Below are 24,000 nucleotides of genomic sequence, written 5' to 3'. Positions count from 1 at the left end.
GTTTTAATTTGGCTTCAAATGGTTACCCTGGCACAAACTTCCATCTTCATAGCTCACCGTTTTATTAATTCCATTGTGTTCATTCATAAAGTGGGCTCCTGTCTTCCTAAGCACTCACTGACTAACTCTACGAGCACAACTCCTGCATTTCCCCATGATAAATAACTGCAGAAGGTTGTGTTGCATCTCTGTTCACCGCCGGAAGAAAGGTTCCCACTTTATGAATGAGCTGAAGGATGATGGGTCTCTGTTGCTTTACCGTTTATTTTTTTCCTCATCCACCCCTTCATGTCCTGAGACTCATACCCCCCCCCCCCCCTCCCCCTCCTCTTCCTCAGCTCCTAGTGGTCTCTCATGTTGCTGTAATGTTGTTGTTGTTTACCACTGGACGTCTGACGCTAATCTTTGCTTTGCCTTGGCTCTCTGTCCTCTGTTGGTTGTTGTTCACATCCTGTCCCCCCGTCCCCCGTCCCCCTCTGTCCCCTCCATTGTCCTACCTGTAACGACTATTTCACGCTTCTTTAATATTCATTTTGACTCCCCTTTCCCCGTCCCTTCTCCCCCCTTCTCTCCCTCCTTTTTTTTAACGCTTGTGATGTCTGCATTGGCCTGTTTTGGTGTGACCAATCATCCACTCCAAAATTTGCGCGCAAAATCAAAACACCCGCCCACTCAAAAACCCTGCATCACGATTGGCTGCTTCCTCCTGGCGACGACCTTCCTTGCCCTCTGCCTCCTCCTGTGTGTCCTGCCCTGCCCTGATTGGCGGCTGCTTCTTCGTGCCCTCTCTGTGATTGGCTGTGCTGATGACGAACGGTGTAGTTCACCAAAATATGGGCTTCTTGCTGACAGGTACCACTTCTGTGAGAAGTGTTTCAACGAAATCCAGAGCGAGACCGTTTCCCTGGGGGACGACCCCTCCCAGCCTCAGACGTGAGTACCGTCACACACTTCCTCTCTTTCTCTCTCTCTCACACACACACACACACACACACACACACACACACACACACACACACAGACACAGACACAGACACAGACACAGACACAGACACAGACACACACAGAGCACACAACACACCCCATAAAAACATAGAGATTCTCATATAATGCTTGTCCAGATGAGCAGTTATGCAATTCTGGTATTAGTAGCATCAAAGGTCTAATGTACCAACTTTAATAAGCTCTCTTTTTTTACAATTCAATCAACCAAAAATTGGAAGCATAAATCTAAGGTAGGATTTTATTGATCTGCAATTTTAGACATTGGGTGTTTCTCAATGTCGAGGACGCTTCCTTGGTAGGACATGTCTTCCGAGTCACTTCCTTCAGAAGCTAGGCAAGAATCCTTCCTGGCATTCGTAAAATGAAGAGTGGAACAGGCGAGCAAGTGTGCAGGTGTGCGTCATATGAGAGGCCCCGCCTTACATTTTCCGCCACAGATTTTGGGAAATTGGTCCGCGCGCAAAGCATTGTGGGGATTTTAAGACCGCGGAGGATACTCATGTGCAGCCTCGAAATTTCTCCAAACGAAGGACGCCGGCCTCGGTAGAATTCCAAGGAGCCTGGACATTGGAACAGTCCTTCGGCGGGACTCGATGACGTAGCATCCTTGAAATAGTGGCTCTGGAGCATCCTTGAAATAGTGGCTCTGGAGCATCCTTCCTTGACATTGAGAAACACCCATTAACTCAATAATCATCAAACTATGCTTAAAAGACTCAAACACTGAAACTAACTACCTTATTCTTTCTTTTAAGCAATATAAATATTTGTTTCTTAGCAAAAAGTAGACATCCTTTTTTTGTAAAAACATGAAACATTTCATCTCAACAGGATGAGCATAAATCATAAGGTTAGCTGCAAAGAATAAAGAAATAATTAGCAATGTGTTCTGGGCCCGTCTCTTCCATGTGAATACCTGTCGTTTTTTTAATGATACTCGATTTTTAATTTCTCTGGCATGATAGTGATTTAGACGCTTTTTAAAGTCGCTCATGTCAGGACAATCATGATTATCCCAATAATGGAAATTCGCAAGGATCCACTGGTGTAGGTAAATAACATAACATTTAATGAGAGATGATAATAGGTATATAAAAACAAAGCTCGATTTGGAATCAAATAAAAAATATACAAGTGTGTATGGAGATACAATTTACAAGCGAACGTGACATATTATCCCGTCGTCAATCCAGGTAGTAATTGAGGATATATGGGGTTAACCATGAGTGAAACAATCAAACATAAGACTAGTTTTAAGGCTGCACCAGTTCAATCAAATGTACATATTAAACCGGAGCCATCTAGTCATCATATTCCTAAAGTTAAGCATCACATTTTTGGTATGTTTGGAAACGATTAGATCTTGAACAGAAGTTGAAGTATATTCCCGTTGAGCTTCAACATCCATTTGTAAAATAATGAGGTTGGCTCATTTTATGAATTGGGAATGCCAAATGTTTCTGCTTCTCCGATATGAAGATTTGATCCATATCTGTGTTAAATTCTGTGTAGTTTGAGGGTTGATGACATTTTACAAATCTAATTGAAATATGAATCTGTATTGATATTAATTGATAATTGCCGCTTAAGATCTGTGGGTTGAACAATGTTTGAAAGTACAGTTGGGTACATAAAGTATTACTTCCTCTTTGTCTTGAAGTGATTTATTTTCAGTTAGTCACCTCACGCTCTTATAGTAACCATGTGATATTTAAACACTAATGCAAACCAGAATGTATTTCTCTCATCTCAGTGGTGGAGATGTTTAACAACATGTAGTGTTAAAATATTAGGTTAGTGAAAACATTATTATATTGTGTGTGTGTGTGTGTGTGTGTGTGTTACAGTTGTTCAATTTCCCATTTTCTCCACAGGACCATCAACAAAGAGCAGTTCCAGCGAAAGAAGAACGACACACTCGACCCCGAGTTGTACGTACCTTTTTTTACTCATTAATAAGCATTGCCACCATCCCTGTGATCTGTTAAGTGTACACACTTCGTTAAATTGCATCATCAGATTTAAAAACACTTCTTTAGCCACTTAAAACAGGTTCTTATAGAAATGGAAAAAAAAGATTACAGCAGGGTTCTTACGGTCATTAAAAACCTGGAGAGGTCATGGAAATTCAAAAAGCTAATTCCAGGCCCTGGAAAAGTTCTGGAAAACAATATTGTTCCCAAAGTTTTGGAAAAGTCCTGGAAATGTAACTAAAGTTGCATCAAATATAATTTATATTTTATCTAATCGCCGAAATAGTAATACTATAATGATAATAAATACTGTATCGTATAGTAATGAAACGTAAAATGGTATTTAACTGACGAGGTATTTTGCTGGTGAGAGATTTGAGTTGCTTCAGCGCGTAGAAGCTAGTAAGCCTATTGGATTTGTTTTAGATGCACGACATGTTTCAGATGCAGACCTTATTTTCCTGTTCCATGTTAAAATAAAATAAATGTTCAGTGGTACGCTGAGAGTAATGTTTAGGTCATGGAAAATTAGGTAAAGGTCATGGAAAATCATTGGTGAAAAAGTGTGTGAACCCTGTTATAATACTAATGTCCTTTTTTCATTTAAAAAATGTATTTAGATCTAATTTTTTAAAGTATTATTTATTTAGCATCTCTATATCTTCTTGAGGATCAAACGCGGTATATTCTATACTGTGGGGCACGTTGCGTTATTAACTGTGGACATTGTGTCTGTCTTTTGTCTCCCGCGCTCTCTTCTCAGACTCGTGGAATGTATCGACTGCGATCGTAAAATGCACCAGATCTGCGTTCTCCATCATGACACCATATGGCCTTTGGGGTGAGCCAACGACCACACGCACACACTCTGTACGTTCTGTTTCTCCGTATGACTGGGTCTGGGAAATAAATCTGACCTTCTTTGTTTTTCTTTAAAAAAAAATGAAAAAGCTTTAGATTCATCCAAAGCATCAATAAAGGTGCTCGGGAAAAGTACGAACACACATGAATACACATTTTGAGGTTTCTGTGGAGTAGCTTTGACTTTTAGCTGCAGTTGGAGCAAAGTGTTAGAGGAGTCTGAAGAAGGGAACGGACAGTCATACAAAAAGAAAGTCTTGCCACCTCGTCATTCCTCAGAGTTTGACTTCCTTCATGTGGGGTCTGTTTGTAATTAAAAGAGTGATTTAAAGAAAGGACATTAAAGACATCTCTTAATTGAAACCACTTAATCTGTCATGTTGCTCTACGTTAACCTTTACATGTAACCTTTTACTCTTTTCTTCCCCCGTACAGCTTCACATGCGACAACTGCCTGAAAGCGGCCAACAAAACGCGGAAAGAGAACAAATACGCAGCCAAACGTAAGTGGAGTAACTCCGAGCTACTGGGTCATTTCATGCCTGTGTTTTACGGCCCTGGCGTTTTGTTTTTATCCTATTTCTACGATGTATTGCATGAAGTCAGACCGGGGGGGGGGGGACAGAAATCCTTTATCCGTCCCACAGTGGGGAAATGACTAGTGTAACAGATAAAAGGCAAAATCATGATGGCATATTTAATAAAGAGGCATAAAGTCAATCAGCTGTTAAAACTATGGATGTGAACGAGTCGATTTAAATTCTGGGCCGAGTACATAGTGTTGCTGATTTAAGGATCTGCTCTGCTCAAGGGGTTTGGTCAATTAAGGCTTAAAAGCAGACTACGAAATATTTTGTAAAACTAAATATTAGTTTTTTTGGCGAATTTGAGAAGTCAGAATTCTCGATACTTTGATAAAGCAATTGTTTTCTTCATCCCTATTGATCTGAAAGTTCAGGTAGGGGCAGTGAGGGCGATTAAAATATCCATAGCTGCATTCGGTACATATTACATCACATCATTCATAAACAATGAACCACGGCACTCTGGAGCAAAGTATATGGTTGGAGAAGTCGTTATTCAATTAACGACTGACTGTTGGTCAGGACTCCCTGGAAGAAGAGATCTTGTATCTCAATGGGACATTCCTGGATAAATAAAGGATAAATAAAAAATAAAATAAAAAAATCTCATTAAAGGTGGGGTAGGTAATTCACTCCAGAAACACTTGTTATATTCCATGGAATGCTCTTAACATCCCGATAGCAATGAATACATGAAATGTTTTGACAATAAATACATTAAAACATTTCATCTGTGGAAGCCGTGGCGCTGTAAAAAGCACGACCAATCATCTGAGCCGGCCCGGGTAAAATAACTGGATGGCCTACCTGCCTGTCAGCCTTCCATCTGGGCACAAACTGATCTCGTGCCATTTTTTTTTGGCTGCGTATTTTCAAATTCTAGCACACTCGAGCTGGTTTCTCCATTCTTACCTTCCCCACCTTTAAGCTGACACTCATCTAACTATAAGGCATATATGGCACTAAACTGTGAAATCAACTCAGAAGAAAAGCCCAAAACCTGCAGCTACATTAGCTTCTAATAAGCCATAGCATTATAAGTGCATATCTCGCTGTCTGCTCCCGCCCTCACTGTATCCACCTCTCCTTCCTCCTCCTCCTCCTGCAGGGCTTCCTCAGACCAAACTGGGGAACTATCTGGAGACCCGAGTGAACGATTACATCAGGAAGCAGAACCTCCCCGAGTCCGGAGACGTCACCATCCGCGTGGTCCACGTGTCGGACAAAGTGACGGAGGTCAAGGCGGGCATGAAGTCCAGGTAGGAGCTCGCTTTTCACTGCTGGGTCGAAAATGGATCTTTGGTTCCATGCGCCAATCATATTTTAAATGACAGCTTGTTGATAGACTTTCATATTGTCAGGATACTCAAACCGTAATTTAACAGACACATAGAAACACACGCTGAGACGACTTCCCGTTCCTAAAGCTTGGTTTTTGTTTTCTTAAATGTCCTGAATTTTTGCTGATGTGAAAGCTGATCCAAATGTAACAGTTCAACATGGAAATAAACAACTAAGTGTTCATTTTAAACTTTTGTGTATAGTTTAGAAGTAAATCATGGCATCAAAAGAGTGGCTCCTCAGTGGCTTAAAGCGTGCTCTTAGCCTCTACAGTATATATATATGTGTAACGACAAGCTTTAAAACTATTGAAACATTTCAAAAACAGATCTGTAGCTGTGTTTGAATTGTTGCAACAATATCATGAATATGGGTCTTCTCCAAGTTAGTTTCCGTGGGTTCTGACCAGCAGGGGGCGCTAGATGCTGGACCGGTTTCCATGCAGCACTTCCTCCATGCCAATGCAGCAACCCATGCTTAAGGATGTTGTTACCAGACAACAGCTGGTTGGCCATGGTACACAGGGAGTGGATATTAGGCTGTCAGGCTGTCGCAAGAATTTAATTACTTTATTTATCCTGTGGTGAAATTCGGTTCATGACAGTTTCTCCATTTTAGAATGAAATAAATAAATGGATAAAAATGCGTATAATTATTTGAAGTTAGTCAAATGTAATTGTATACACATGATAGTCAAATGTGCACTATCAAAATATTTATTCAAACGTAAAAAAAAAAGTAAAATGTTCAATAAAGATTTTATTGTTCCAGCTCTGCTTTCAACACTAAAGCTCCATCGAGAAGCTAATTATGCCTCGAGCATTAAAAACATTGCAGATGTGATCTATGTTTGCACACCTCCCCCTTATTTGAGACGTTTTGAACATGGTAAAGAGTTTCTGATCCATGTCCTGTATTTTCCTCACCCTGGCTTTCTGTTCTACCTCCAGGTTTGTGGACAGCGGGGAGATGTGCGCCTCCTTCCCCTACAGGATGAAAGCCCTGTTTGCATTCGAGGATATCGACGGAGCTGACGTTTGTTTTTTCGGGATGCACGTCCAGGAGTACGGCTCCGACTGCCCGCCTCCCAACCAGAGGAGAGTTTACATCTCCTACCTGGACAGCGTTCACTTCTTCCAGCCGCGACTCATCAGAACAAATGTGTACCACGAGATCCTGCTGGGATACCTGGAGTACGTCCGGAGGATCGGGTAAGAGAACAAACTAATTACTTTCTGTTTCTTGCATGCATATGAAATAAAAAGGAGATGAATGTACTTTTTTCTAATGTATGCTGTTGGGAAAAAACTGAATGTCCTCTTCCAATATGAGAGTACACATGACCAGGCATGAGAATCACTCGCCTTTCGGCGAAATTCGCCGTTTTGAATCCAAAATAGGTCGTTTGTGTGATTCATGTAGATCTGCAATAAAAATATGTTTGGGGTATGGGGGGGTCTGGGACCCGGAGTAATCTGCGGCCGCGAGCTGTTATGTGCCATCATGACACGCATGGTGTTCTTTTTTTATATATTATAATGCAGCGCGAGCTGTGTGCTCGAGTCTTCCTGCCTGTCGGCTCTGCTGCTCCGCGATGATGGTCTAGCTTCAGCAGCCACATTACCGACGGGTGCGTTCGTTAATATTAACTGTGCGGTCCGGAGTCACTGTGGTACAGACTGGACCGCTGGTGAACAGCTGTTAGAACGGGCCGTTCAGAGCAGAGCTCCCTGTCGGAGCGCAGAGCGTGATGTGCACTGAAAAGTGTTTCTGTCGCAATATTATCGTTGAGCTAGCTAGCTAGCTAGGATACATTGTCACTATCTGCTAACGTTAGCTTTAGCCTTCGTTTTCTAATGTTTTTTTTTTTCATTGGCGATAAACGGAGGTGGTATAAGTATAGATCTTGTACTTGAGTAAAAGTAGAAGTACTCAGATCTTGTACTTGAGTAAAAGTAGAAGTACTCAGGTCTTGTACTTGAGTAAAAGGAGAAGTACTCAGATCTTGTACTTGAGTAAAAGTAGAAGTACTCAGATATTGTACTTGAGTAAGAGTAGAAGTACCAGAGTGTAGGAATACTCTGTTAGTAAAAGTCCTGCATTCAAAATGTTCCTCAAGTGAAAGTAGAAAAGTATTATCATCAAAATATAGTGAAAGTAGCGACAGTAAAAGTAGTCATTGTGCAGATTGGTCCATTTCAGAATAATATATATGATATGTTTTATAATGATTGATCATGAAAGTGTTCTCAGAGCTGGTGAAGGTGCAGCTAGTCTGAAGTACTTTGGAGACTGCAGGGTAGCTGGTGGATTTACTCCAGGTGGAACTGAAGTCTGATTCAACACTTGATTATATTTCACATCATTCATCCACATCTGTGAAGTAACTAAAGGTATTAATACATGTAGTGGAGTCAAAGTACACCATTTACATCTGAACTGTAGAGGAGAAGAAGAACAAAGTAGCAAAACATTGAAATACTTAAATAAAGTACAAGTATCTCAAAATTGTACCCACGTATAGTACTTATTGAGTTTATGAATTTAGTTACTTTACACCAGATGCCATAAAGATAGAAAGACTCAGCCTTGCACAGAGGCATGACAATAGATTTTCAAAATGCTCAACAGTGCTGCCAAAATTATAAACTGACTGCTACACAATTAAAATAAATGTTTTTATATATTTCTATTAGATGTGACTCTTTAGCGTTTCTGTTATTATTACCTGCTGCTTTAGTTGTTCTGACTGCTAAAATCCTCTGTTATTCCTCATTTTAAAGCCGATATTCCGTGGGGTCGGGGGGCTCGGGTCCTTGTCACCTTTTCCATACCTGATGAGTTTGCATCCCTGATAATACTTAGTAAGGAGGTCATAATATTTTTTACTCATGGCTGAAGTTAAGTTTCTCCAGCTCTCCCCAGGTTGGCAAAAAAATGCATCTCAAAATGCATCAGATTGATGCTTTAAAATATGGAATATTCAAAAATGTTCTTCCGGGGGAGCATGCCCCCGGACCCCCCTAGAGGGATAATATACTACTCACCTTTTTCACCCCTGACCCGTTTTCATGCCTGCATGATAACAAAGGTATCTCAACTGCAGCTGTGTGCATGACAGGATGTATGATTACCTACAAGAGCATCAGGACTGAGATTTTTTTGAAAAAAGTCAGAATTTTGAGATTTTGAGTAAAAAGTCACTATTTTGACAGGATCAGGATCAGGATGTATGATTACTTAGAAGAACCGGTATTCCTCCATCTTGTGACTGTGACTCCCTCTCTTGGATATCAGCATGAGAAGGACACTGTTCAGGAACTAGTTGATGCTCTGAATGGAAGTAGTCGTCACGACTACTTCCATTCTGGAGAGGATCAGAAATACATGGATCCTGATTATTGAAGCTCAAGCCGCTGACGAGTGATATTTTTCTAACAAATACATGCCTTCTTCTGTCAGGTATACGACGGGTCACATATGGGCCTGTCCACCCAGCGAAGGCGACGATTATATCTTCCACTGTCACCCCGCCGACCAGAAGATCCCCAAACCCAAACGGCTGCAGGAGTGGTACCGGAAGATGCTGGACAAAGCTGTGGCTGAGCGCATCGTTCACGACTACAAGGTGAGACACGATTTAAGTTATTGTTCAGACCTAGTAAAGCTTTGCACTGGGCATATTCTGAGATCCTTTTCATTGGTCAAGAATAACATTTGAACTTTAGATGAATGTTTTATTTGCTAAAACAGTGAAAAGACTAATTTTAAAAAATGACCATAAAGACGTTACAACTCTTAAACACATGTCTCTTTGTTTCTCAGGATGTCTTCAAGCAGGCGACAGAGGACCGGCTGACGAGCGCTAAAGAGCTTCCATACTTCGAGGGCGACTTCTGGCCCAACGTCCTGGAGGAGAGCATCAAGGAGCTGGAGCAGGAGGAGGAGGAGAGGAAGAGGGAGGAGAACAGCACCTCTAACGAGTGCACAGACGTGAGTACAACAAGATAACCACGTCATTTGGGTCATGGCAGTGCTCTGTGTTGGAACTGACTTCAGAACGTGTGTTGGCAGGTGACGAAAGCAGACAGTAAGAATGCCAAAAAGAAGAACAATAAGAAGACCAGCAAGAACAAGAGCAGTCTGAGCCGAGCCAATAAGAAGAAACCGGGGATGCCCAACGTCTCCAACGACCTCTCCCAGAAACTCTACGCCACCATGGAGAAACATAAAGAGGTGAGTCCGCTTTGATTACAGCCAAAGCAGGCGGTCCGCGGGGTCTTAAAACGGGTTAGAAGTTGATGAATCAATTTACAGAAAATTAAGGCTATTAAAAAGTATCAAACGGTATTTTCCAAGGTGTTACATTTTGTAGCTTGTTTTCACTAAGTATATAAATGGTCCAGAGAGGTTGTGTTCTACAGTCTGCCTGAATGTAGTCATGGCGTAGGTGTGTCGTGTGATTCTGTAGTTTATTGATGGCATCCCGTTGGGTTTGACGTCGTCTGAACAGGACGTCGCACGCTCACTGCTTGATAGCGTGAAGGTCCGTTTACGCCGGTTGCTAAGCAACGTCGTTATGGGGAAATGCAAGTTTGCGTCCAAATGGTTGGAAGATAAGGAGGAAGGACAATCAATACTGTATATAGTGAATGTGAGGTGAAGTGTGTCGCCAAGGTAACCGGTTAGAACTCCAAGTGGCGATGAGGTCTTAAAAAAGGTCTTAAAAGGCGTTACATCTGACTTCAGGATTCCTGCAGACACCCTGAATCCTGTCTTTAGTTTAAATGGCATAATCATAACAACATTATGCTGCCTTGTGTCGACTCGTCAGTTATCACATGACTCCACTTAACGAATGAGGAACATAACAGTTCTGCGTTTAGAGAGGATAGCATCACAAGGGCTCCCTCGACACAAAGCACTGGTATTCTTTAATTACATTTTGGAATATTGTATATAATAAATTAAATCTGTGGCATACACATGTTTATCATACTTACACGTTTTACTCAGCAGGATAATCTCCTCATATTAAACCCCTTTATGATTGTTGACGCGTAAATGCAATTCCCAGAAGTAAAAAGCTAACGTTAGGCAATAAAGGAACTACATCCCGGTCACATGACTTCACGTCACCCCCACTAAGCTAAGAGGCTAATGTGACAATTCGTACTAATTTCTGCGCCGAGTTATCAGCCATAGTCCCTGCTACAGATTGGTTGCTGCTGTTTTAAAATGTTCACACAGTGTGCACCAGAGGCCCTTTTTGATAGAATACCATATACAGAAAAGCAAAAAGCCTTTACTAAAGAATGGTAACGTTTTAATTTTCAACACTGCAAGAAGCACTTTTGTTCACTTTGTGTTTATATTAGAGCTGTCAAACGGCGCTAGTGGAGTACTTCGTGACCACAGAGTGTGAACGTTGTGATCAGCTGTTTTAGCGCAGTTCTCCAGTGAGGGGGGGGGGGGGGGTCTCCCTCCGCAGCCGGTTGGCGTAGTTTTGGCACAATTCCGTTGTACAGGCCGACGTTAACAGCAGCCCTGTCTGTGCACACGGAGACCGACTCTGTCGTACGCAAATGCGCTTTGTGACACAAGTGACGGTACGCATTTCAGATTACGCACATAACCTGCGTACCAGTTATGTGTTACCTGTACTACAGCAAACGTATTCTCCGTCGGGACTTCCTGCAACAACACCACAACGTTATCTTGATTCTGATTGGCCAGAAGACATTATCAAAGATGTTCTATTGAGAAGACGATCACTACGTGACAAAAGTTTTCAAAACCGTTTCTGGTCTTCGGCATTTCCAGACAAGTGGCTGCTGAAATCAATCTGACTAACGGCTGTCTGTGCAGTTTACTCCGCGAGTTGGCAGACTTTATTTTGCTTACTTTAACATCATGTCTCATGGTGGGGCTAAGCCATTTCTTGGTATGGGTGTAGCCTACCCCAGCCATACCCTGGTGTTTCCACTGGTGGCACGTATGGGGCGGGCCATTCTGCACATGCGTTAAATATTTTAATGCAATTAATTCAAAAAATGAATTACCGCCGTTAACGCGATAATTTTGACAGCATTAGTTTATATTTAACAGAAAAAAGGACAAGAAAATATTTATACTTAAACATTTAGAAGGGAAACTAAAGGAATCATGTGTTGACAAACCTGTTTGCGCTTTGGGGATAAAAAGCTAATTGTATTGTTAGAGAAAAAAGCTCATTAATGAAACCCTGTCTGTACGAAGAGCCCGGTTCCTCCAGCTGACCCTCTCCTCTTTCTAATCCCCAGGTCTTCTTTGTCATCCGCCTCACCGCCGCTAACTCGCTGCCCCCCATCTCGGACCCCGACGGCCTGATGGCCTGCGACCTGATGGACGGCCGCGACGCCTTCCTCACTTTAGCCCGGGACAAACACCTGGAGTTCAGCTCCCTCCGGCGGGCCAGGTGGAGCTCCATGTGCATGCTGGTGGAGCTGCACAACCAGAGCCAGGACCGCTTCGTCTACACCTGCAACGAGTGCAAACACCACGTGGAGACGCGCTTCCACTGCACCGTCTGCGAGGTAAGGAACACGCTCTCTCTCAAATCCTGCTTTCTGACTGGAGGTCAAACGATAGCAGGAAAAAAGTGACTGTCGGCTTTAGTGTTGATAAGATAGACAATGTGTTCCTTCTCTGAAATCACTTATTTAGAATTTCAATATAGCTAAACATACCGTTGCCTTTGTGTTATCAGACAGCTTGTTCACTTAAAACATTTATTATATATATCCAAGTTAGATTGCAGGTTTCCGATTAGCATTTAAGAGTTGTGATCAAATCAGTGTTTTGCACATGATTTAGAACTTCACAAAATATGGGTCATAAAATCGATTTGAAGCATTAAGTTGAACAACTGACTCCACTTCCTGGGTTCATACTTATTTCCCCATCTTTCTTCTCCTCCAGGACTACGACCTGTGCATCACCTGCTACCACGCCAAAGGTCACGAGCACAAGATGGACAAGCTGGGTCTGGGCCTGGACGACGACAGCAACAACGCGTCGGCGGCAGCGACTCAGAGCCCCGGAGACTCTCGCCGCCTCAGCATCCAGCGCTGCATCCAGTCGCTGGTCCACGCCTGCCAGTGCCGCAACGCCAACTGCTCGCTGCCGTCCTGTCAGAAGATGAAGCGCGTGGTGCAGCACACCAAGGGCTGCAAGAGGAAAACCAACGGCGGCTGTCCCATCTGCAAGCAGCTCATCGCGCTGTGCTGCTACCACGCCAAACACTGCCAGGAGAACAAGTGTCCCGTCCCGTTCTGCCTGAACATCAAGCAGAAGCTCCGTCAGCAGCAGCTGCAGCACCGGCTCCAGCAGGCGCAGATGTTGAGGCGGAGGATGGCCAGCATGCAGAGGGTGGGGCAGGCGGCCGTCGGTCCTCCAGGAGCTGTAGGACTTCCTTCACCTGGGAACAACGGTACAGCTCCCAGTACCCCGACATCTGGAGGAACACAACCTCCAACACCGCAGACGCCAACTCAGACCGGGCCTCCACCAACGCAGCAGGGAATGGGGCAGCAGCAGCAGCAGCAGGGCGGGGGAATGCCTCCACAGAGCGGCATGCCTCCTCACAACCTCCACCATCAATTCCAGCAGATGCAGGGTGGAGGAGGCGGGGGGATGATGAGCTCCCCCCAACATCAGATGCTCCCTCAGATCCAGCAGCAGGGTGGAGCAGGGAACCCGCAGCAGCACCACCAGAACAATCTGCCTCCATATGCCGGCCGGCCCCCAGGGTCCTCGCCGCTCCACCAGTCTCAGGGCAAACCGCTCCTCGGGTCCGCCACGCCTCCCCAGCAGCAGCTCGGAGGCATGCAGGGAAACGTTGGGGGGCCACAACCTCCCAACCAGCCCCAGGGCCCGTCCTCCCTGCAGCAGCACCCCCCCTCCGGACCCCCACCTGCAGCGGTGGAGATCGCCATGAAGATCCAACAGGTGGCAGACGCCCAGAGGAAGATGGCTCTGCAGAGACAAGCGGCTGCAGGTTTGATGCCCTCTCACCCCCACCATCAGCAGGGCCAGGGGCAGCAGATGGCCATGGGGCACCCGGGGGCCTTGGGGCACCCGGGGGCAGTGGGAATGGTTGGAGCCCAGGGTCTGCCTCCTCAGAACCAGGCCGCGGTGGCAGTGGCAGCAGCGGCGGCAGCGGCTCGGGCCCACATGGAGCAACAACAAGGGGCTCCACCTGGGATGATGGTTGGTGCCGGAGGGCCCATGCAGCAGCCCCCCCAGCAGGGTAACATGCCGCAGGGCCAGATGCCCCCTCAGGTTCAGCTGCAGCAGCAGAGGATGGGGGCCCCGCATCAGAACCCCCAGCAGCAGCAGCAGTGGGCAGGTCAGGGGATTCCCCCCCAGCAGAGGCAAGCTATGATGAACCAAATGAACCATCCGGCCATGACTGCAGCTCAACAGCAACAACAGCAGCAAATGCAACAACAGCAACAACAACAACAACAACAACAACAACAGCAAATGCAACAACAGCAGCAGCAGCAACAACAACAACAGCAGCAGCAGCAGCAGCAACAGCAGCAGCAGCAGCAGCAACAACAACAACAACAACAACAGCAGCAGCAGCAGCAACAATCTCAGGGCCACGCCGCCCTGATGAGCATGGCCCAACAGCAGCAAGGTGCTGGAGCCGGTATCCCAGGAGCAGGAATGGTCCCTGGAGTTGCCGGTGTTGCCGCTGCAGCGGCGGCGGGGGGGAACATCCCCCAGGCGGCCCTGCAGGAGCTGCTGAGGACCCTCCGCTCGCCAAGCTCTCCGCACCAGCAGCACCAGGTCCTCAACATCCTGCGCTCCAACCCACAGCTCATGGCCGCCTTTATCAAGCAGAGGGCCTCCAAATACAAGGGGGGCCCGGGAGGGCCAGGCGGACCGGGCGGTGTCCCCGGGGGACCGCCAGGAGGACCCGTGGGGAGCGTCATGCCGGGAGGAGGCGGCCCCCAGGTCAACATGAGCGCGGCAGGAGGAGGACAGCCCGGGATGCACATGGGGGGTCAGGGAGGAGCGAATGTCAACATGGCGACCATGGCCCAGCAGCTACAGCAACAACAACAGCAACAGCTGCATCAACAACAGCAGGCGCAACAACAACAGCAACTACAGCAGCAGCAATTACAACAGCAGCAACAGTTGCAACAACAACAACAGCAACTACAACAACAACAACAACAGCAGCAACAACAACAGCAGCAGCAGCAGCAGAGGCCGATGCTCAGCAGTTTACAGCAGCAGCAGGTTGCCGCTCTCCAGCAGCAGCAACAGCAGCAGCAGCAGCAAGGTGCAGGGAGAGGGATGCAGGGCCAGGGGCCACAGATGGGAAATATCAACAACCCTCAGTTCAGAGAGCTGCTCATGAGGCGGCATCTCCAGCAGCAACAGCAGCAGCAGCAACAACAACAACAGCCGCAACAACAGCCGCAGCAGATGGGAGTGAGTCACGCTCAGTTCCAGCAGCCGCAGCCCCCCCAGCAGGGCTACATGGGGCAGGCTGGGATGCAGCCTCCTACAGTTGGCCAGGGGCCTCCAGGAGGGCAGCCTCTTGGCCCCCAGCAGCCTGGGGGGGGTCCTCAGGGCCAGCAGGGTCCTCAGGGCCAGGGTTACTCAGTGGCGCAGCAGCAGGCCCTGCAGCAGCAGCGGCTGCAGCACCAGCACCACGTGCAGATGCAGCAACAGAACGCCATGTCAGGCCTGCAGGGCGGTGACGCAGGTCCTGGTGGGGGCGGGGGTCCTCAGCAGCCCCCCCAAGGGCCACAGACCCCTCAGGGCGGACCCCCATCGTCTCAGGCTCTGCTCCAGCAGGCGCTCCACCAGCGGCTCCTCCAGCAGCAGCAGCAGCACCTGGGCCCCGGGGGGTCTCCGGCGCACAGCAACCCCATGAGCCCCCAGCAGCCGCAGCAGATGGCTCAGTCTCCGCACCCCCACCCGCACCCCCACCTCCAGAACCAGGCGCTGTCCTCGTCGCTCGCTAACCAGGTCCGGTCTCCGCAGCCGTCGCCCCGGCCGCAGTCGCAACCGCCGCATTCCAGCCCGTCGCCGCGCATGCAGCCGCAGCCGTCCCCGCACCACATCTCCCCCCAGATGCAGACCGGATCCCCCCATCCGGGCCACATGAGCCAGCACCACCCGGGGATGGTCCAGCAGCAGCAGCAGCAGCAGCAGCCAGGGAACCAGCAGCAGCAGAACTCTATGGATCAGTTTGGGTCGGACCCGAGCGCCATGATGTCGCAGCTGAGCGGCATGGCGGGTCTACACGGGCCGGGGGGGGGCAGCGGGCAGGACCCTCTGGGCCAGAACATGAATCACAACCCTTTGGACATCATGTAGGAACTCGGTCGTGATTCTCCGCACAAACTGCACTCACCCAGGACAGTGTTATTGTTACCTAGCCTTTCTTTTATTTTATACGATCATTAAATGTTATTTAAAATGTTTTCAATAAAGATGCATTGAACTGAACTTCCTATGGGAGATGAACAATAAATCAAAGCAGTCGTTAAATAAATTAGAATAAATGAATTGTAAGTTATTGCTGTTAATATATTTTTTTGCCAATTGTGGACAAAGAAGGGGGTTTCTCTAACGCGCCCCCCCACTCACCTCCACCTCTCGCTGAATACAAGAAAGGTGGTATTTTCTGGGAGGGAGGGGGGTTCATAGGCCTTTTTTAAGAAATGTTTTTAAGATTTTAAAAGCGGCCAAGATTAAAGAGTAAATGATTTAATGCAAAGAACTTTTCTATCTGTTTGATTTCCCGTCATTCCTCCAGTCCGTCTTTCGGCTCTGCAGAGTGATGAGGATTATTATTAATGTAAATCCAAACATGATGCATATCTTCATTTTTTATATATATATTTGGGTTTATTTATTGTTTTCTTCAGGGGGGGGAGGGGGTGTTGCGGAGGTGTTATGTACCCTGAGACTGCTACAATTCGTATAGAAATATATTTTTGTTATGACTGTTATGGGGGGGTAGTGGATATTTCATTTAGGTGGGAATAATAAAATGTCAGTGTTTTATCGCAGCGGCTGTGAGACGGACATGTTGTGACGCCGGACACCGCGATGGACTTTCCCCTCGCAAACATGCAAACCCCCTCCCTCGAATGTGTGTGCACCCCTTCCTTTTTAAAGACACTTAATACAGTGGAGGCTTGGGGAGGGGGGGTGCATACCTGTGTGCCTGAAACATTTTGCGTACATGGGCTGGGATGTGAAAATAACGGGTGAGGTGGGGTCCTTTTTTAGTGTTTTTAATTTAGTTTTTTGTTTTTAAGGATTCTCGGAACAGAGGATTTTGATCCAAATGAACTGTGTTGCACAGAAATGAGGAGAAAAAGGAGAAATCGTTCTCCGTCTCCTTCTGCCTCTTCCCCTTTGCTGCTCCCCTCGGACTTTAAATCCTTCCTCCTCCTCTTCCTCCTCTGTAGGGGAAGTTGCTCCCCCTCCCCTCAAACTCCATCCTCTTTATCTATCTGCTAAGAACTTTCGGAGTTTAATTTAATATTTTTTACTGTACAAAGGAAACACAAACTGTGGACTCAAATACTGTTTTTTATAATAAAATGAAAATTACCAACAGTGACGTGTCCGGCATGATGAGGCTGTCTGTGTGAGGCATGGGAAGTGGGCGAGAAAGCAAATAAGTGAAAGTATTCATGTTAACTGTAGAAATACTCCATTGCAAGTAGAAGTACTGCATTTAAAATTGTACTAGGTACATGACATTGCATTTAGCTGACGCTTTTATCCAACGCGACTTAATGCGTGCGTTCGACCAAGAAGATACAAACTTGAAGAAAACAGAATCATAAAGTACATCAGGTTTCATAGAGCCAAAACAGTTCAAGTGCTACTCAACTGGCTTTAGATAAGCAAGTGCTTTGTTAGTATATAAGTGCTTTGTTGTCAGTAATTGTATCGCTCGAGGTGGAGTCAGTCTGCGCCGGAAGATGTGTACGCTTTCTGCTGTCCTGATTTCAAGCCGGTACAAATATAGGACGCAAAAAAAATTATACTTTAAAATGTGCAAGATGCCATTATAAAAAGGGCTTTAAAACTTGAAGGATTTTTACTGGTTTGATATATGTGCCTCTCTTCTTTAAAAGCTTTGATCTTAGCTTTATTTTTTGGGATATTATTTCTAATGTTTCAACAGCTGCAGGCATTATTTTAGTCAACTTGCCAAATGCTGGGTATTACAGTACACACTCGGCTGTAAGTAAAAGTAATGTGTTAACCCTTAAGTAGAAAGAAGCATGTAAGTATAGGCAGAATGTTCTTAAAGTATTAAAAATGAGGATGTGCAGTTAAATGTTCCGTGTTAAACCTAATCAAAGCCCTCCTTTATATAGTATGTTATTTGAATCCAGACCTCTTTGATCACAGCTGGTTTGCGTTATACACACACACTGCTGCTCGTCAGACATGAGCTGTGAGCAACTGGAAACTCGTCCTCTATGACGTCACTTACAGTAATGTGTATTTCCTGACAGCAACACGCCCCCTAGCGGCGACACGTGGTACAACTGTTAACTATCAAAGCAGTTTATAAAAAAAAAATCAGACATGGTAAAAGCGATGCAGGTGAAGAAGCATTTTTGTTTTAGATTAGTGTTGGTCGTTGAGAAATGACCCACAAAAATCCAAATAAAATGTGATTTAAGAAAATTATCCTTTTTCCCCACTGTTTTTTAGTCATAAAAACACAGGAAGAGATAACAAAATTATCTAATATAATATAAAATATAATCTTCCTTCCTTTTCGGGGCGGTTTTTGTTCCTCTTCTGTACCAAAATCAGACATTTTAAATAGTAGCTGCCTGCAGCACTCACTTCTTAAATGAAACATTAGTTGATTGAAATTAGACTTTGAAGATACTCTGTTCCTCAACGGAACCTCCCGATTACAATCTATAAATATTGGATATTTCCTGTCGTCTTTCAAGAGGCAACTTTAGGGTTTGGGGAGGCACTTTTGACAGCAAATAATAAAGAAAGTAAATACATAAAACTTTAGATTTGTGTATCAAGACTGCCTTCATGCCTTAAATGCACTTTTTATTAAATCAAACAACATAAAAAGTGCTGTATGAGATTTAAATGTCCTTAATTAAAGCACTATCTGTATATAAAAAGGACGTTGCGTAATGCCACATAATAGACTCAATGCAGAGTTATTTTAATACATATTGGAAATGTCGAAATAAAAATACATTTTTCAAGAGAAGACAATATGTTTGACAGTTTATCTTTATCAGAGAAAGATACATATAAGTGACATAAGTTAGTTTAGCTTATACATGTGACATGCAATAAATACATGGTCATTACAGTCGAACCTAATGCACATTTGCTTCCTTTATTACACATCGGAGCAGCAGCGGTGTAAACTGATATCTCCTCTTTTGAAATACACAAAGGCTAGTGAAAAGATTGGACTATCAATTGGTAATACAAAAATAGAACCAGGAAGTATTTCATGCTTTAAAAGCAAAAGGACAGACGACAGCAAACACAACTGTGTACTTAATGTTGTCTTTTGTGACGGAAATAAACCCCTTCAACTGACCGCCGGACAGTGCTCTGTGCGGCGCAGACTGACAGGGCATGCAGGAATCTCTCTGTGAATACTGGAACACAAAGAATAGAGCAACATCTCTACAAAACGTTATTCGTAAGAAAAGAGGCGACTGAAACAGGCCCCGAGAACAGATTTGAGCGCCTTGCTGGAAAGCACTGAGGACGACTGGAATATAAGTAGCTGCTGCATGGAAGTAGTAATGTGCACTGTTACATATGCTGTCAGTCAGTAGTCCAGGCGACCCCTGGAATGAAGCCTGCCACTGAGATCTATGTATTCCTCTGGAGTGCTATGGATGATTTGAGGATATTTTTGGGGCCTCTGGCTTCCTATCGCGCCTGATAGAGTGGTGCAGGAATGAGTCCTGAAACCAGTCAGCATTTTAACGCTTCTGGTTTCCCTCATTTAAAACTCAACGGTGTTTCTGACGTGATTGTGGTTGAATGCCTCAATTACGCTCGGTGGTAAAAAAAAAACTAGTTTAAGAGATTTTTATGGTTTGTTTTTGAAGTCATGTGACCATGCTGTAGTGTGTTTTCAGCCTAAAGTTAGTGTTTTTCTTCTGGCGATTGCATTTACGCTTCAAAATACTTCAGTAAATACACCACTGGTACATTTCTGAAGTCCTTATTTGTCAGTGATTGTTAAGAAGAGTCTAAAAAAAGACTACTTAACGTCAACTTTAGCAGCCGTTAGCTTAGCGGTGGACACGTAATGTCATGGTTCGTTTGAAGCTAACGTTAGCTTTTTACTTCTGGAGATTGCATTAATGCTTGTAATATCATAAAGTGCCATTAGTATTCTATTCAGGGATTATCCTGCTGAATAAAATGTATAAGTATCATAAAAATGTGTTCGCCATGGATCTTATTTTCTGGAACATTTTAAATTCCAATGTAAAAATCCCATCGGCTTTTTGTCAGGGAGAAACTCTCGCAACGCTAACTTCCATGTCGGCCTGCAGAAAGTCGCTATTACTGCACCACTCTATATAAGCGCCACAATAATACAATGATTTATTTATTTAAAGGCAACAATGTCTTCGGTGAACTCAGTAGGATATGAGTGTATCTTTGTAAACGTGTGAACTTAACTAACAAACACGACTATTTACACGTATAAAATGAGTGGCAAGTCTACTTATGGTTATTTGAATCTCTTTTATCTCAACCGTTAATAGCCCTTGAAGAAGCCTTTGGCCACCGGGGCTTCTTTAATCGTCACCGTCAGACAGTTGATCGTCACGTCAGTAGATATCACCTTTCTGGGATGTTCATCCTCAGCGGGATCAGCAGGCGTCGTTTCCGTTTCGCTCTGATTGTCGCTACCTTCTTCCTTCTTATTCGCCGGCTCCTCAGTGGTGGAGAATGTAGTGTCGCTGCTCCCTCGGTGACTCACTATCACCGAAGTTGTGTTGTCGTGTCGAGAAACGCTGCTCTCCAATTTGGGACACTCCGACTCTACTTCATCCTCACTTTTGAACCAATCTGACTCCACGGAAACCTCATCGTCCAGCGTGGCCTTGGGCGTTGAATCACTGTCTTTTGATTGGTCGCACACAACGGTTTCAATCGTTTCCGACGTCCATCCTCCTGATCTGTCAGTCCATGTTTCTGTGCTCACCGTTGCCAGCTCGGTGTCCGACTTCTCCTCCTCCTCAGTCTCGAAGTCCTCTCGCTCCAGCAAGGGTGGGGAGCTGCACTCTGCCCGACATTAAAGAAAGAAAATGGTGTTCACCTTCAAATGTTCAAAGGGTCGTGAATTAATTTAAGTGATGCACTTTACAAACCATAGAAACTGTCTTCACACATCTCCTCTGCGATGCTTTCGGACTCTTGCTTCTCTTCTTCGCTGGTGCCACTCCAGTCATCCTCAATGGGTTCCTGTCTCCTCTTCTTCTGGGGGAGGATATCTTTCTTTGAGGGTCCATCAGACCCACATATGGACACCCTCTGTCTGCTCTTCCTCCGGGCCAGACGTCGGTACAGACTGCCTCGTTCACCCTGGTCCACATCTGTGCTCATGGATCGCGTGAGGGAGAGTCGCAATCGAGGGGGGGGTTTCTCCGAGGCCTTGCTTGCACTTCGGAGGTCCATGGCAAAGATGTTCTGTGGCAGAGCAAAAGTCCAAAATCATTAATGGGTTCATTTTGGGACAACAGTTAAACAATGTGAGAGACACAATTCTGTCAAATGTGCAGAAAACGACTTTAAGTGTCTTACATTTGTCCCTAATTAAAAACATGTCGCTAAGCTAATGAGTTTATTTAGGAGTGTTGCATAAAGCCTATTTGTTTCAGTTGTATCAGTGCCTGTATGTATAGAGTTATGTGTATACGGTAGTGTAGATGTGCACTTCAGTTACCATTGTTAGGCTTTACTATCTTAAAGGTGGGGTAGGTAAGTTTGAGAAACCGGCTCGAGATACACTTTGTTATATTCCATGGAATGCTCTTAACATCCCGATAGCAATGAATATCTGAAGTCCTTCCTAACTGAGTGAAATGACCCGGAAGTCCCTCAGTGGCTGATAAGTGCCGTTCGAATTCTCTAGATCATGGTTGTCAAACTCAATTCAATTCAACTCAAGACACATAATGTAAATACTGGAAAACTTTGTGACACAAAGGCAATGTATGGAGAATGGAAACTCTTGTGATATTTGTAATTGTTCTTCAACAAAGAGAAAAACAAAAAATAATTGATCCTACTAAGTATTCATCGAATGTAATGTAATGTAATATTCATCTAAAAGGCTAGCAGGCTTCAGAGTTGATGGAAAACCGAACTTTCTTTCATACTGAATTTCAAACTGGGATTTGAAGTACGATGGCTATTAGCAAGTCAGGATACCTTGGACTCTTTGGTTGGGTTTGCAAGTTGGATTTCAGAATCTACTGGCCTGATTTTAAGGAAAACTGGTGGTATGGTGTAGCATCGACCAAGGACAAATACATTTAAAAACAGATCTGAATCACAGGGCGATGGTCTGAGTCCCTTAGAGATGAGTGAGTTGTGTGGGAAGTTAGAGGGTCCTAATAGTTTACTTTTACAACCAACAATTGTTATATATATTTAGATAAACAAACTCCTCACTGAGCAGTCAAAATGAGTGGAGAAAGAAACAACAAAGACATGTGAGACTAGAATAAAGGTTAGTGTGCTGTCAGAATTGGTAGAGAAAGGTACAACAGAGTCAAGTGAGGATAAAGGTGTCTTCTCACCCGCAGGAGGAGCCTCCTGGGTCTGAGACCTTTCCTTCGGTATGCCAGAGCTCTGATCTTCTCCTGACTGGAAGAAGGAAAAGGAAACAGAGGGAAGGAGAGAACAAGTGACGAAGACAGATTGTGAGCTAGAAAACATAAACGCTGTGCAAGCATTAAGTAAAAGCTCTCAAAGATTACTCACTGCTCTTCGTAGGCCAGGACGAGGCGCGGGTCCAAAATATTGTCCTCTGGTTCCCAAGTACTGTATCTGCCAACACACACACACATTTAATTAAGTCTGTCTATCTATCCCTCCGTCCATCTACCCAGATACAGTGGGGCAAAAAAGTATTTAGTCAGCCACCAATTGTGCAAGTTCTCCCACTTAAAAAGATGAGAGAGGTCTGTACTTTTCATCCTCGGTACACTTCAACTATGAGACAGAATGAGAAAAAAAAATCCTGAAAGTCACATTGTCCGATTTTTAAAGAATTTATTTGCAAATTATGGTGGAAAATAAGTATTTGGTCAATAACAAAAGTTTATCTCAATACTTTGTTATATACACTTTGTTGGCAATGACAGAGGTCAAACGTTTGCTGTAAGTCTTCACAAGGTTTTCACTGTTGCTGGTATTTTGGCCCATTCCTCCATGCAGATCTCCTCTAGAGCAGTGATGTTTTGTGGCTGTCGCTGGGCAACACAGACTTTCAACTCCCTCCAAAGATTTTCTATGGGGTTGAGATCTGGAGACTGGCTAGGCCACTCCAGGACCTTGAAATGCTTCTTACCAAGCCACTCCTTCGTTGCCCGGGCGGTGTGTTTGGGATTATTGTCATGCTGAAAGACCCAGCCACGTTTCATCTTCAATGCCCTTGCTGATGGAAGGAGGTTGTCACTCAAAATCTCACGATACATGGCCCCATTCATTCTTTCCTTTACACGGATCAGTCGTCCTGGTCCCTTTGCAGAGAAACAGCCCCAAAGCACGATGTTTCCACCCCCATGTTTCACAGTAGGCATGGTGTTCTTTGGATGCAACTCAGCATTCTTTCTCCTCCAAACACGTCTAGTTGAGTTTTTACCAAAAAGTTCTATTTTGGTTTCATCTGACCATATGACATTCTCCCAATCCTCTTCTGGATCATCTAAATGCTCTCTAGCAAACTTCAGACGGGCCTGGACATGTACTGGCTTAAGCAGGGGGACACATCTGGCACTGCAGGATTTGAGTCCCTGGCGGCGTAGTGTGTTACTGATGGTAGCCTTTAAGGTCGCAGCATTCAGAGTAATTTGCTCACATTGGGTTCAACGCGTCATGGAGCGACCAAGTCATTTCATTGGACGAGAGGCATACTATGAGAGCTGGTCAGAGGGATGCGTTCAAAT

General features: G+C 44.9%; 2 protein-coding genes across 3 annotated transcripts in view; one reads left to right on the top strand and one right to left on the bottom strand.

Moving 5' to 3' along the window:
* Positions 1 to 17,404, top strand: part of ep300b (E1A binding protein p300 b) — a 43,805-nt gene extending 26,401 nt beyond the window's left edge. The window contains 11 exon segments of the mRNA XM_034089129.2: positions 853 to 933; positions 2,880 to 2,936; positions 3,742 to 3,819; positions 4,275 to 4,342; positions 5,532 to 5,682; positions 6,715 to 6,975; positions 9,227 to 9,392; positions 9,590 to 9,757; positions 9,839 to 10,000; positions 12,067 to 12,339; positions 12,725 to 17,404. Of these exon segments, the coding sequence (XP_033945020.2) occupies positions 853 to 933; positions 2,880 to 2,936; positions 3,742 to 3,819; positions 4,275 to 4,342; positions 5,532 to 5,682; positions 6,715 to 6,975; positions 9,227 to 9,392; positions 9,590 to 9,757; positions 9,839 to 10,000; positions 12,067 to 12,339; positions 12,725 to 16,150 (4,891 nt within the window). The 3' untranslated portion in view covers positions 16,151 to 17,404.
* Positions 17,405 to 18,973: 1,569 nt separating this feature from the next.
* The window catches only part of cbx7a (chromobox homolog 7a), a 9,715-nt gene continuing 4,688 nt past the window's right edge, over positions 18,974 to 24,000 (bottom strand). Inside the window, exons 3-6 of one of the 2 annotated variants that reach the window (XM_034089538.1) lie at positions 22,814 to 22,879; positions 22,630 to 22,696; positions 21,196 to 21,514; positions 18,974 to 21,109 (exon numbers count right to left, since the gene is read on the bottom strand). In XM_034089538.1, the coding sequence (XP_033945429.1) occupies positions 20,580 to 21,109; positions 21,196 to 21,514; positions 22,630 to 22,696; positions 22,814 to 22,879 (982 nt within the window). In that variant the 3' untranslated portion in view covers positions 18,974 to 20,579. The remainder of the gene's footprint in view (positions 21,110 to 21,195; positions 21,515 to 22,629; positions 22,697 to 22,813; positions 22,880 to 24,000) is intronic. The other variant, XM_034089539.2, reaches the window with a different exon arrangement.

This window comes from Pseudochaenichthys georgianus, chromosome 8, assembly GCF_902827115.2.
Source record: "Pseudochaenichthys georgianus chromosome 8, fPseGeo1.2, whole genome shotgun sequence".
Classification (NCBI taxonomy): domain Eukaryota; kingdom Metazoa; phylum Chordata; class Actinopteri; order Perciformes; family Channichthyidae; genus Pseudochaenichthys; species Pseudochaenichthys georgianus.
The sequence above is the reverse complement of the archived record's forward strand: the minus strand, read 5'-3'. Positions and strand labels throughout refer to the sequence as shown.